The sequence below is a fragment of the Saccostrea echinata genome, unplaced genomic scaffold (assembly GCF_033153115.1).
Source record: "Saccostrea echinata isolate AGI-Se365-2 ecotype Australia unplaced genomic scaffold, CSIRO_AGI_Sech_v1 ptg000009l, whole genome shotgun sequence".
In the NCBI taxonomy this organism is placed as follows: Eukaryota; Metazoa; Mollusca; class Bivalvia; order Ostreida; family Ostreidae; genus Saccostrea; species Saccostrea echinata.
In genome coordinates, this window is record NW_026889758.1 from 13,286,927 (window position 1) to 13,300,838 (window position 13,912).

Below are 13,912 nucleotides of genomic sequence, written 5' to 3' on the forward strand. Positions count from 1 at the left end.
ATGTTTAAGGAATCTAAACATAAAAGACATAAAAGAGATAACATTTACATCCTGTAAATCTTATGAAACAACTTTCGATAAATTATTTCCTCAATGTTTTATATTAAAATGCACATCGTCTTGTTTTCTGTCCAGAAGCTTACAACGAGGAATAAATATACAATCGCCTTAATCGCTCAGAACACAAAACTCGTTATTTGATTGGCTGAGGGAAATTTCTCTCAGCCATTCAGATCGCTAAACCGTACACTCTAGTTTAGACAGTAGGAGCAGAGACGAACAAAGAAGACCCGATCAAAAATCTTCATCTGTCGAAATGTAGATGAAATTTGGATTAAAAACAGGTCATTTATAAAGAGGAATATCCTTAATCTTGCAATATACGGTAAGTTTAAAATGAAAATTGACTGTATTGGTGTGTAATTCGGGTAAGGAATCCGGAATGGTCGAGTGTTTCCCGGCCATATCACAGTGTGTGAAGTGTGGAGTAGTGCATTGCTGATATTGCACGTCCGATGGTTGTACAAGTTCACAACACAGAAATGTGTGAACCCACAAGAGTTTACAAACTCACTGGAGGTTAGGAAACTGCTGAATATAAAAAGACTGCTCGAGCAATACCAATCGGCATAAAATTAGCCGATCAAGTGTTTTTGTATTAGGCCAAGCAAATGTAAGGTTTTGGGGAATTTGTTAGGTCAAAAGGTGCGCAGGGAGTCATTCAAGTTAAGTTACACTGTTAACAGTTATGTAAAACAGCTACAAAATTCAGTGTATTTTACTTTAATTAATGAATGTTTTCATGTAAAAATTGAAGGAGGGTGTTCATTTAAGTATAAATATAAGCTCTACCGTGTACACTATCATGTTTAAATAGTGAATTAATCATCCTTCACCTAAGAATGTATTGCATGCCAGGGCCGTCAAACCATGACCAAGTACAATACAAAAGCCTGAAATACTCGGCTTTTTTAAAAGTTGTATTTAATCTTTAAAAAGTTACGCTATAGTTTACACTGTGAACAACTGGCATTTAAGACAGCGCAGCGATTTATATATATTCCAGATCATTATTTGTGTGTTTGGCAGCCAGGCGTACACTGTTGGCAGTATTTCACATTTCACTGCAGGTGTTATGCTCTTAAAGTGGCCAAAAAGGAGAAAGAAACTATTCTTTAACTGTGTGAATTTATTGTATCTTAATTTTTATATCAAGATGGTCATTTTTTGTTATTTTTTTATGTCATTTGGAAAAATACATATTAGTCATTACTTTTTGACCATTAAGCCATGAATTATTAATGAATTGTGTAAAAGATAATTTTAATGATCAATTATTTTCTGAATGGAATTATCAAGAAATTACCGATGACAGTATTTATAAATAGAATCTTATAATTATGATAATTTTAATGATACATGCAAGATACATTGTAGCTGAAACTCATTTACTGAAGAAATATATTTTGAGAAAAAATCTTGGTTATGTAATAATTTGTTTTTAAATTTTGATAATGGTATCATTTGAGAAATTAAAAGAAATATGAAGGTTTATTAGTGATGAAGGAAATTGAATGGTAGTTGTGCGTGTGGAGGAGAAATACGAATGAAATGAAATGTGTATATAGTGATTCCATTTACAGAACAGATTGAGCCATTAATAGGCAAAAGTAACTTATTTATTAGAAGACAGAGTATAAAACACTTGTGTCAGACTTTGAAAAACCCAACAGTACATGAATTTCCTTGTAATTAGACACTGATTCTAGCATTCTGTCTCTGACTTAATATGATTATGGGTTTCCCTTTGATAAACACATTCATCAGTCTGAGAGAGGTTTTTTTGACAGTTTGCATACATATGTTATTTTATAATTAGCATGAGTTAGAAGAAGAAGGGAATATCTCATATGCCTATTTTGAACAAGAATTCACATTATGTGACAGCTAGGGTGTTTATATATTTTAAGTTGCACATGTCTATATTGCATGAAAAGTATTGAATTTTTATAGTTCCGGGGAGAGTTTAAACATTTTTGCCAAAATTTTTATTAAATGATTACAAAAAAGTATATATATCTGCCATATGTAAGAGATACATGTATAGATATAAATATTATAAACAATTAATATTAAATGTCATTGTCTTTTATGATACATGTAACTATTACCCTGGCAGGATTTCAGTTTGACTGGGCTTTCTAGTCTATGTGTACAGTAATTGGTCAGTATATGTATGTCCTGACTGTACAGTTGTACATCCTTTATTATGTAATGTTCATGACCTTATAATCAATATAATGTCATGTTCAGTGTCATAAAGACAGTTAAATTATAGCAAGAAATTTAATCAATGAATCAGGAAAGAAAAAAAAATGATGTCAGTGACATATAAAAATTCTTGATCGTTTTTTTTTTTTTTTTTTTTTGTGGCTCATTATCATCTTGGTAACGTTTACACTTGACTATTTTTATCTGTTTACCTGTTTGATATCAGTTTTCTGACCTTTGATCTAGTTTTATCGAGACATAAAAGTGCAATTTTTTTTTATGTCACCTGTGTAGTACGTACCATGCTATTTGTATTAAAATTTTGTTTACGTTTTGCTTGAAACAATTTAAATCTATTTTCTCCACAGCGAGTTTAAACAGTAAACATTGTACAATCTGGAAGTACTTGTACATACAGTCTGTATATATCTTTTATTTTGTTTGTTTTTTAAGGGTTGTGGATCTAAATATTACATAATTATATATACTTTTTTATGTTAAAATGCCTTCTTGGGCCCTTGCTTCTGGTCAGTGAAATATCTTGTATCACTTGTATAGAATTACCAAGCAAGTTCTAATTTGTTATGAAAGGTGTTGCTAATTGTGATAGCTGGCAGTAAGATGAGATTCTGGGGGCTCTGGTAGAGGGGCCATAGGGTGTAAGTTCCTCCCCCTTGATTGAGCAATCTTGCTTTAGTCGTGCAGCTCCTGTCTCTATATATAAACAACTTAGGGAGCATCATATTTCAGGATGAAAAATATGACGTGAATTAATAGACTTTTTTTTTTTATTTATTTGAGACGGAATGTTGGAACATTGGTAACATGAATGGGAGACTAATTCAGTCAAGGAATATATCTTTTGACGTGATGTACCTGTATCAGTCAGAGTTCAGTGGACATTGATTTTTGATTTTGTGTGATTCTAAAATCAATGGAAATGCACGCCAATTAAGTACCATATATATATAATAAGCTTGCAGCTGCCACTGTAGGAACATTATATATAGGCGGACGTGACTTTATTTAGGTTGTTAAGACACAGGTTAATTGGCTGCTGTACGAGTATTTTACCCACACCGAAAAATTAAATATCCAAGGGAGGTTATGTCTTAATAGCCTTAGAATTATAAAAAGTGATGTTATCAGTCTTTCACAAAGAGAGTCGATGGGTCAACAAAGCTAGGGGTCATGTGAGATAATTATACACTGTGTCCATGTACACACTATGGTGTTGGGTAATGGTGTCAGTCCACAGGGGACATTTTAGGTCTGTGTATACATGTATACAGTGTGTCTCATTGTCTTTTCTATGTGCACTAGCTGATATGTCAGTTGGGTCTGTTTGCACATGTAGCACACATGTTGTAATCATAATTCTCATGTGTAGCACACATGTTGTTACCATAACTCAGTTATGTGTTGCACATGTGTTGTAACCATAATTCTTATGTGTAGCACACATGTTAAAAATCAAAGTTTCAATTGTAATTTTTTTCATTAGATGACTGGATATTACAACTCTCTACAAAATATGAAGTAATTGTTTGAAATGCACTGGACAACAATGACATTTCATATTGTAAAATAATTTTAACAATTTAAGTGACAATTAAAATAACTTTTAGTATGGAATATATATGTGTATACTGTACATTAATTTTTACGCATGTACAAATAATAACTTGCATATTAAAATATCCCTGAAATTTTTTTAATATTTTGGATATTCAAAAGTTATAGCTGCAGAACTATGTAAAAGTTGTGGAGGTCAAATATCATATATATTTTTTATAAAAGAAGACAATATGTATATAAAAATAGAAATTTAAAATATATAAATATATCATGGACAGGGAATGCAAAATTTTATAACAAACATTCCAAAGCTACATCTATAAGGCTGTTAATTTGGACCCATTTATCATGTTTATATGTATTAAATAAAGTAACAATTAAGATTAGGAGCAAAAATATATGGTTATATATACTGGTAATTAATTAATGTGTAACCATGCATGCTTTGAGCAGAGGAAAGCATATAATACCGGTACAAGAGAAAATACCCAAAGCGTGCAACAAAAGCGGACCATGAATCGAAGGATTTTACAATGCTAGGATCTGTATGCTCTCTGATTTGTCTGTCCGAATTTTCTCAAACAGAGAGCTACAGATTTGCTTGTGTGTTTTCTTCACCAAGCTTATTTTATCATGATCCCAACACATGGATGTCAGATTTAAAAAAAAAAAAAGTTACAAGATTCAAGATTAGGAGTAAAATATACAGTTAATCAATGGATGCTTTACTCTGAGCAGGGAAATGCATATATTAATACAAAAAAAAAAGTCAGATGCAAGTGACAAAAAAAAACAGAGCAATAAATTTTTACAATGCTTGGATCTTAGCTCTGTGGTTTGTCTGTCCAAATTTTCTCAACCTGGCCGGGGCAGAGAGCTACAGTTTTGCAGCTAATTTAAATGTAAAAATGAAGTTAGAGTTCTTGAAATTGATTTGTATGTAATTTTAAATTGAGTGAATACTTAATAAAAACATACATCCATGTAGGAAACATCATCATTTTATGACGAATAGTTAGACCATGTTTAAAGATCATATTTATGTGTATGTGACTGTGTGTGTGTGTGTGTGCATGTAATTGTACTTTTATAAATACTTTGGAAATGAAGATTGAACATATTTATAAAGTAAAATGCTGTGTTTTTCACCTAGCTGTGTGTCTGCATAAAGTCTAATCATTCCCCCCAATTTACACCAGATAAAGCTTTTCTTGCCTTATATGAAGTGACATTAATGTAAAATATATTTGTCACATCAAATGACGCAAGTGTTATTATCAGAGAATCCTTATTTTTTTTCATCACAGGTTTGACTCATGCAGTGAAGTCTAGATGCAGATTGTAGATGGATGAGGAACTTGGTGACCAGAAATCTACCCCAGTCTCATTGGGACATTAACTCCCGAAGAGAAAAATGAGCTCAGAGCACCAGGCCACAGTGGACAAAGGCTTGAGAATGAAAATTACCAAACGCACTAACAAAAATACAGCAGCCATGAAGAATGAAAGTAAAAATGAATCCCCAAAAAACGGTGATCAGAAAAATTCTCAAAATGAGAAAGATGGAGGATCAAGTGGGGGTGCAGCTAATGGAGGAATGAACAAACCAAACACTGCAGGGGAGAAGTCCCCTAAGGTCAAAGGTGTTCATAAGAAGGACAGAGGGAAAGAAACAAAGGGAGGTAAATCTGGCGATGGAGGAACTACAGGTCTGGCCTCTGTCAGTGCATCACTAGATAATGCTTTTTCTCAGGTGTCTTTGGAACCCAAACTTGGAGAAACAGCAGACCCATACGAATTTAATGCAAAGGTTGAAGATGGCATTAGTATACCTGTTAAAAGCAAGGGGAAAGGAGATAAAGAAAAGGTGAGTAATGGCACATGCTGGTGCCAGGTTATAATTGAGGTAAATCAAAACATATTTATAGTTGAGATTGGTGGATAAATTTTTATCATTCAATAAATACATTAGAACTATTAAATATTTATATAAGCAGTTATTAATAGTGTTTGATCTTCATTAATTTTAATTTGTACTTAAAGTATCTAGTTTCAATTTGTATTAATTATCATGAATTTACACAGTAAATGTCAAGGAACAAAGTTAAATATCGATCAGCAGTTCTAGACATGAAATCCTGCTATTGGTCACTTACAGGGTGAGGCCAATAGTGATGGAGTCTCAGATCAATGTGTGGGCACGGATACATGTTCTGTTGCCACGGAAACAGAACCAGATTGTCTGGGTCCATGTGAGCCAGGCACACATGTGAATTTAGATGGCATTGTATGGCAGGAGACTGAAAACGGTTCGTACAAGTAGTGAAAGAATACCTTAGTCTGACAAAATATGTATCATACTGTATATTACCTTGACAAATACATATACTTTCATGTAAATTAGTAGAATCTGATTTGTCAAGAAAATTTGTTAAAAATGATTATTATTCCTCTACTGTTATTACTCTATATAAAATTAATACCATAAAACTGTCTATATTCCTGAGAAGATACTATTTCCCTCATCTGAGGACTACTCCCTGAAAAATCAGAGCTACTCCCTGGGACTACTCCCTCATGAATATTTATTAATAATTTTAACCAATTAAAATGAACAGTTCAAGGAATCCTGAGTCTGTGATGTAATGTTATTAGCAATGTAACTATGACGTCAAAACATTTCGACATGCGATGTCAAAATCATACTTGAATTCTAGCAAAATGATGACAACGATAATCCTTCCAAGTTTCAGTGAAATTATTTTATATTTTTTAATAATTTTATTTTCCTCAGTATTGATGCATTAGTTATCTTACAATATTTTTAATCACATGCATTTGCGATTATTTAAATGCCTCTATAATGTTTTAAAAAATGTCTGAGTCTCTAGTTTAATAATCTCCCATGATTGGAGCACTTGAGACAAATAATATATCTATCCTTTATCCAAGGTAGATCTTAACTTTACAAAATTTTCACTGATAAAAGAATATTTTTTGTAATTAAAAATTTATAAGTTATCATAATTCTCATGTACCTAAAGATGTACATGATATACAGTGTCTGAAAATTAATAAAAGAAGATTTCCTTATTTAAAAACAAGTGCTGCACAGTTTCATAATAAAAAAAAAGTGTAGCATCATGTTCTAGCATCTGTCCGTAATCTGTAATTCCATAGAAGGATTTCTTGACAGGGTACACTAATGATAAATACTGACTGTTAGTATATGTATATAAAAAAAATAATAAAAAAAAAAAATTTATGAAACTTTATCTTTAGAACTTATGCTTGTAGTTTAATACATATAAAAATGCATATTATCTAAATCAACATACCTTCATTATTGACATAAGTACATTATAATTCTTATGTGTATGATTTACATTTTCTACAGGTGTGTTAGTATATGATATACTTTTTTTACAGGTGTGTTAGTTGTCAATGTTACATGGAGAGGAAAAACCTATGTTGGAACTCTGCTGGATGCCACCAAGCATGACTGGGCACCACCAAGGTACAACATTTATTTTATCTCATGTACATCATTTACCGGTAAACATACAGTCAAACCTCGTTATCTCAAACTCAATGAGACTGAGAAAAAGCTCAGAGATATCCAAGGATTCGTGATATCTAGGGTAAAATAATTAAGGAATAAGGGGTTGGGACATCAAAATCACTTTGACATATCCATGGTATTCGAGATATTCCTGTTCAAGATACCGGAGTTCAACTGTACCTGTAAAATCAATGTTGATGAATCATTTTGTATCTTTTGACTTTTTCAGACCTAACTGTGAATCTCCTGTGAGTGATTTTGAGACAAGAACCCCCAAAGGAAGAGGTGCAAAAAGGGGGCGGGGCAGTTCTACAGGAACACCTGTTAATGAAAAACTAATGGAAGGGAGAAAACTGCGCAAGGGTAGACGGGGCAGCACCTTCACGGCACCTCCTAGTCCCGCTAAATCAGACATCTCTACTCTCTCTACTAGTTCTGGCCTGAAACGTAAGGGGCGCCCAACTGATATAGATTTATCAGGGGAGAAGTCAAAAAAGAGGAGTAGATCTTGTTCTCGTGGAAATTCTGGAGAGGTTGAGAGCCCCTTGTCAGGATTACTTGAGTGTCCTGAGCCATCATGTAATAAGAAATACCGAAATCCAAATGGTCTTCGATACCACCAGTCTCATGCACACACATCTGCTGGTAGTGGGGTAGACATGGATGATGAATCACGAGATATGATGGATAATGAAGATTCTATTTTAGATGAGCTGGAGAGTAACCTTGGTGATAATAACTGTGATGTGAATTCTAGTGCTATAAATAATGACCTCAATCAACTGGAAATTGAGGAGGAAAGTAACTTCAGTGTAAAGAGATCAGACGAAGACTTCTCTCGGGATGGGGCTGCAATCAAGGCTGAAAGTAGAGAAACTGATAGTGCTACAGTGTCTCAAGTGAGTCAAGTTCCCATTAAACCAATCAAAAAGGACATTATAAGTGTCGCTCCACATATACATCCTACTCCGTCAGTGGCAGTGGCCACTGCAACTCCATTCCATGTCGTATCTACACAACAAGTGTCACCAAGTTTTGGGAACACACTCTCACAATCAAAATCTGTGTCCACTGGATTAGTAACCCCAATAACTGCAACCATAGTGACAGCCACTCCCATACAGACTTCCCTGCCTTTGAATGACCAATTAGCAAAGCCTCCAATAAGGCCAAAAACAGGAACTGGTCACCCCCGTCCAATCATGCCTTCAAATTTCATTGCCTTGACAACAAATGCAGCTCACAGTAATTTGACACCAGTGACTACACATGTCCCAAGCACAACACAGCTGAAGCCTATCCAACCAAAGCCAACTGTCATGGGGGAAACACCCCTTGTTAACAATGTTCTTCTGGGACTTAATAAAGAAAGAAAACAAAAACCAAAGAAGAAAGCAAAGGACTCTGTGTCACTGCCAATATCCTGCACATCAACATTATCATCTACAACTACTTCTACCTCATCATCACCTTTTGGTTCAAGCCACAAAAAGTCTCTTGTAAAACTGGATGGAGGTAAACATGAACCACAGGGTGTTATAAAAGTAGCTCCAATTGTAGCTAAACCCATAGAGACAAAACAAGAAAAAATAGAACCTGAACCCATTCGACCCCTTGGTGCTAATGTAGGGGTGATTCAAGCCCAGGTTCATCCAATGAAGGGGATTGACTTGTCCTCTAGATGCAATGAATCCTCCCCTAGTGTTTTAAAAGTGACACCATCACTGCATGTGCCAGATAGCAATAAGAATATGTCAGACAATGTGCAAAGTCCGGCATACTCGGACATCTCTGATGCAAATGATGGTGGCTCACCAGACCCTCCCCCTGTTAGTGAAAGTCCACAAATCAGAATCGAGGAACAAGTGCCAATCAGCAAGCCTAAAGACTTGTCAACAGAAGGAAATTCTGGCTATGGCATGTATGGGCAGTATTACCCTCAATCAAACTATATGTTACAAAATCTTTCCCCATCAGCTCACAGTCCATCAAACTCTCAAAAGCCATCTGGTTCTGGAGTGACTAAGGATCATCCATCGGATCCTATACAGTCCTCTAGTTCTGATGCACCAAGGAAAATAAAGGCAGAGGCTAAAGATGAAAAGAGGGATGGAAGTGAGACTGGAAAAATGGAGGCTGTCCGTCCCTTCTCTCAATCTGACTACCATCTTCAGCAACAGAAATGGATGCAGATGTATTACCTACAAAATTTACCCCATCATCAGCAGTATCAATACATGCCTAACTATGGACCTATGGTGGATCCAGGATACCATATGCATATGATGCAGACTGATCCAATGTACAGGCAGAATTTTGAGAAGATGATGGATGACCCTCGTAGAATGGCAGAATACATGACTAGTGCTGATTACAAACCAAAATCGGATGATGGAGGTCCGAGATCATCTTCTGCAGGACCCTCTAGCTCTGAAGGCCACAAGGCAGTGGGAGACAGCAGAGAGGACAATGCTGATGACAGATTAGGACGAGACAAACAGAACGAGAATCATCAGATAATGAGAGAAAACCATGATCTCAAGACACAAATGGATCGTATCAGAGGTGAACAACCTTCAGGAAGTGATCGGGACAGGAGTCATTCACGGCTGACCGAGGAACAACAGCGAAGACAATATATGTTTCAACAACAGAAGCATATTGAACAGCAGAAACGTGAAGAACAGAGACGGTCAGAGGTCAAATCTGAGAAGATGGACTCAAAACGAGATGAAACTTCTAAAAGGGAAAGCGATTCAAAATCAAAACTAGATAGTTCTCGAGGATTTGATGACAAAAACAGGGGACAATCAGCAATAGATAAATCAAGAGTTACAGATACACCTAAATCAAAAGTAGGAATTTTGAGCAAGGATTCGGGGCCCCACACTCCATCATCTTCCTTGCCAAGCTCCGTAGCTCAATCTCCCTCGGCAGGGTATTCTCCCTATAATATGTACCACAGCCAGTTCATGCAGTCTCAGCCATATGGACATGTTCAGTTTGATCCCTCACATCCAATGTACCAGAGGGGCATTAACCCTAGCATTATGTATCCAGCAGGAGGATACATTCATCATCCCTCCCAACTAGGATACAGATTGGGTGAAGACACACTGGAAAAGGACCCAGTAAAACCTCCCAAAGTGCCAATAGAAACAGATATCAAAGTCCCATCAGAAACTGCCCATAATGCTTTGTATCATTCAGGAAGTAGCCATAAAATACACGAACTTCAGGAGAAGAGTAGGAGGAGTCCACTCAGAGCATCTCCAGGACTGGGAAAGACTGACAGTGCTGTTCCAGGCCCCTCTGGATCCCTCTCAGGAAGTGTAGATAAAGGCCGGGAATTTAGCAAGTCCCCTCCCACACAGAGACATGTTCACACACATCATCACACACATGTGGTTGAGGCAGCATATCCCATGTATCCATATTCAGGTAAAGTCAGAGAAAATGATGATTAAAATGTATGCATAAGTGCTTTTGGATGAGAACCCCTTCCCCTTTTCTAATGTATACACCCTGTGGATTTTTTATTTCTTTCAAAAATTGTTTCTTTTAGCACATAGTGGTACATGTACATGTATTTACATTTGCAGTATTAAAAATTTAAAACTTCTCAATTTTATAATTCTGCACATAGTATTGCAAAATCAGACCAAATTTACTATTACATGTAATTATCAAATTGAATCAGTATCTTACAATCGATTATATGATCGATATATATATATAGTTTGAACTTAAATGTAAAGGTTACATTTAATAAAGTAAACCAGATAATAGTTTGATATCATCGTAAATGAAAACAATATTTCAAAAACAAATCTGCAAGACCAACTTCAATATATGCTTTGTTGGAAAATTTGTCCACCATTTGCAAGGGAAATAGAGGAACGTCCTTTGATAATGTTAAAATATAAACCAGTTTGTTTAAAAAATATATTTTGTAAAAATATAGCAACTATTGAACTTAAACTTTTCTATCGATTGTTGCTGATGCGCTGCTTTCAGCGATGATTTTTTTATGGTCGGCGACTATCGTAACAACACTAACTGCAAAGTGAACATGATTTTTATTGTAACATTTATTCTGTGTTCATTTTTCGGACTTTCATATTGCACACATTGTGAATGTGTGCAAGAAGTACAATTTAAGAAAAAAAGGGAGGGATCCTGTCTATTAGCACTTATGAATGCATCAAACTATCAACCTCACGTCCAAAATGCAAAGTAAAGAAAATTTTTGCACCGATATCAAACTTACATTTCTAGCAACATAAATAAAATTGTAAAGCCTTTATGCTGATGAAGTAATAATAAAGATGTGCTTTTTTTTCAGTCCTATTGAATTTTTATAAATTTTTCTGACATGAATGTTTTTTATTTAAGCAGCAGGTATCCTCCCTGGCAGCCAGTCATCTTCCCCATCGTCCAGTTTAAATCATGCACCCTATCCTCCCTCCAAATAGCCTGCCTGTTCCTGGTCTACTCCAGCTAGTCACATTACTATAAATAGTTCAGCTAGTCAACAACCTCTCCGACAGGTACAGTTATCTTCTCTTGGAGATGAACGGAAAAATTCCACAACAGATCTGCAAGTTATCTTCATTACTCACTGTCTATGCAGGGCATGTTAACTGAATCTTTGTGATTCTGACAAAAAAATATGTTGTTGAAATGAAGAAATATAAACTGGTCTTTTTTTAATCCAATTTGCATTATTTAATACATGCACCTTGTTCTTGCAAGTATGTATACAGTGATGTTTCAGAGAGTATGCTACTTGAGTATATTTACAGGTTTCAAAATACTTTTGATCATTATGAATCCTTCTGTGAATCAAAGTCCAGTTCTTCAAAGCTGTTAGGCATGTGTATATAAAACATACTTGTATATTTTGATAGAAAAAGTATTAGACATTTTCTCAATTTTTTTTTCTCCTTTGAAAGTTTTCAAAAATGGGCAGGTTCTAGTTAGTTTTCCTCTTGATGAAGGTACATTTGTAAAAGAGGGGTTTTAACTAATATACACATAATTATATGCTAAATGACAGTATTAATTCATTGTCAGATGTTAATTCAGATAATCAAGTAAATAATTCATCTCTCCAAAATAGCTGACTATATTGTTATTCTTTTAAATGTTTACTTGTACATTGTGTTTTTCAATCTCTTTATTGCATCTGTCTATTTACTTGTATCCTTCTTTTTTCTGTTTTTCACAGTGAGGTGATATAAAAAAAAGTATATATATATGTAATTGTAGCAAATTCACTGCACATGAGTTTAGTGAAGACTGAGACAATTTGTGAATGTATGTATACATTATATACAGGATATGCTTTCCAAGGGACTGTGGAACGAGTGAGAATTTTTATATGTGTAATCTTTAGCTTGTACAGACTGTGTTGATAGATTTTATTACAAAAAAAGCTGCAAGTTGCAGTCTAGTATCAGGGGCTCAGTGAACCCTGTTTTATATATTGAATAAATTTCTGTAAAAATAGTTCCTTTTTTTAGTTGTTACTTCTTGATGAGTTGGAGTTATCTCTCTTTAGATATAGTCTAACATCTCCCTGGCGTATATAGTCACCATTTGTAAGGATAAATAACACAATTCAAACATCTTTACTTATAAAATAGGTGCCTCTCTCAGTAAAGAATGTATACCTGTGTAGTTAAACAACTTTATATTATGCAAGCCACATAATTTGATTAAAAGTAGGAAAATGTACCGATAACTTTCAATTCAATATCATGAATATTATGAAGTTTTGCTACTGTTTAGTTTCTTGGAACATTTTCAAAGAGTCTTATTTTACACAAATAAAATTTCCTAATTAAATTTCCATTGAAGGAAATAGTCAATGTGTTGGAGATAAGAAAATTTGTTTTTGGTATGCAGAATGCTGTCACTGTAAAAAGTAGTATGTCGGTTAATTAGTATGGCAATAAAAATGAATACATTGCTACAAATCAGGGATTTATATAGTATATATATATATATATATATGTCCCTGTACTAATCAACTCTTTGCTGTCACAGATTTACATTCCATGTCTGCTTTCAGTAGGTCAGTAGCTCTCCTTTGCTGTCACAGATTTACATTCTGTGTCTGCTTTCTGTAGGTCAGTAGCTCTCCTTTGCTGTCACAGATTTACATTCTATGTCTGCTTGCTGTAGGTGAGTAGCTCTCCTTTTATGCATATTCTTTATATTACTTAGAACAATACAGTTTGTGAGTAGCAATCAGTTTGTGAGTAGCAATCACAGTTTTGCATCATTACATTCTTGCGGAGTGCCTTTGCCACAAGAGTTGGGATTTTAGCATTAGAATGAACTCATCAAGTATAATGAACCTCTTGAGTAAAATTTGTAGCCAGTGGTTTCCAAACATTTAACAAGCCATGGACTTTTAAAAAGGGCCAAGGAATGGAAAACTTTTATCAATGTTAGAGTTATCTCCCATGGCACTGATGGCAGATCTAAGTAGGT

At 34.8% G+C, this 13,912-nt stretch overlaps 1 protein-coding gene across 2 annotated transcripts; it reads left to right on the forward strand.

The window, feature by feature from the left end:
- The first annotated feature begins 243 nt into the window (after window positions 1–243).
- Window positions 244–12,922, forward strand: LOC133181803 (zinc finger protein 608-like). Of its 2 annotated transcripts, none has more exons than XM_061316407.1 (6): window positions 244–385; window positions 5,157–5,716; window positions 6,008–6,158; window positions 7,279–7,366; window positions 7,641–10,852; window positions 11,807–12,922. In XM_061316407.1, the coding sequence occupies exons 2-6, from the start codon at window positions 5,264–5,266 to the stop codon at window positions 11,884–11,886; spliced, it is 3,984 nt and encodes a 1,327-aa protein (XP_061172391.1). In that variant the 5' UTR covers window positions 244–385; window positions 5,157–5,263; the 3' UTR covers window positions 11,887–12,922. The 2 variants fall into 2 exon arrangements, with proteins under 2 accessions (XP_061172391.1, XP_061172392.1); XM_061316408.1 differs by having other exon boundaries at window positions 11,810–12,922.
- Window positions 12,923–13,912: the final 990 nt, after the last annotated feature.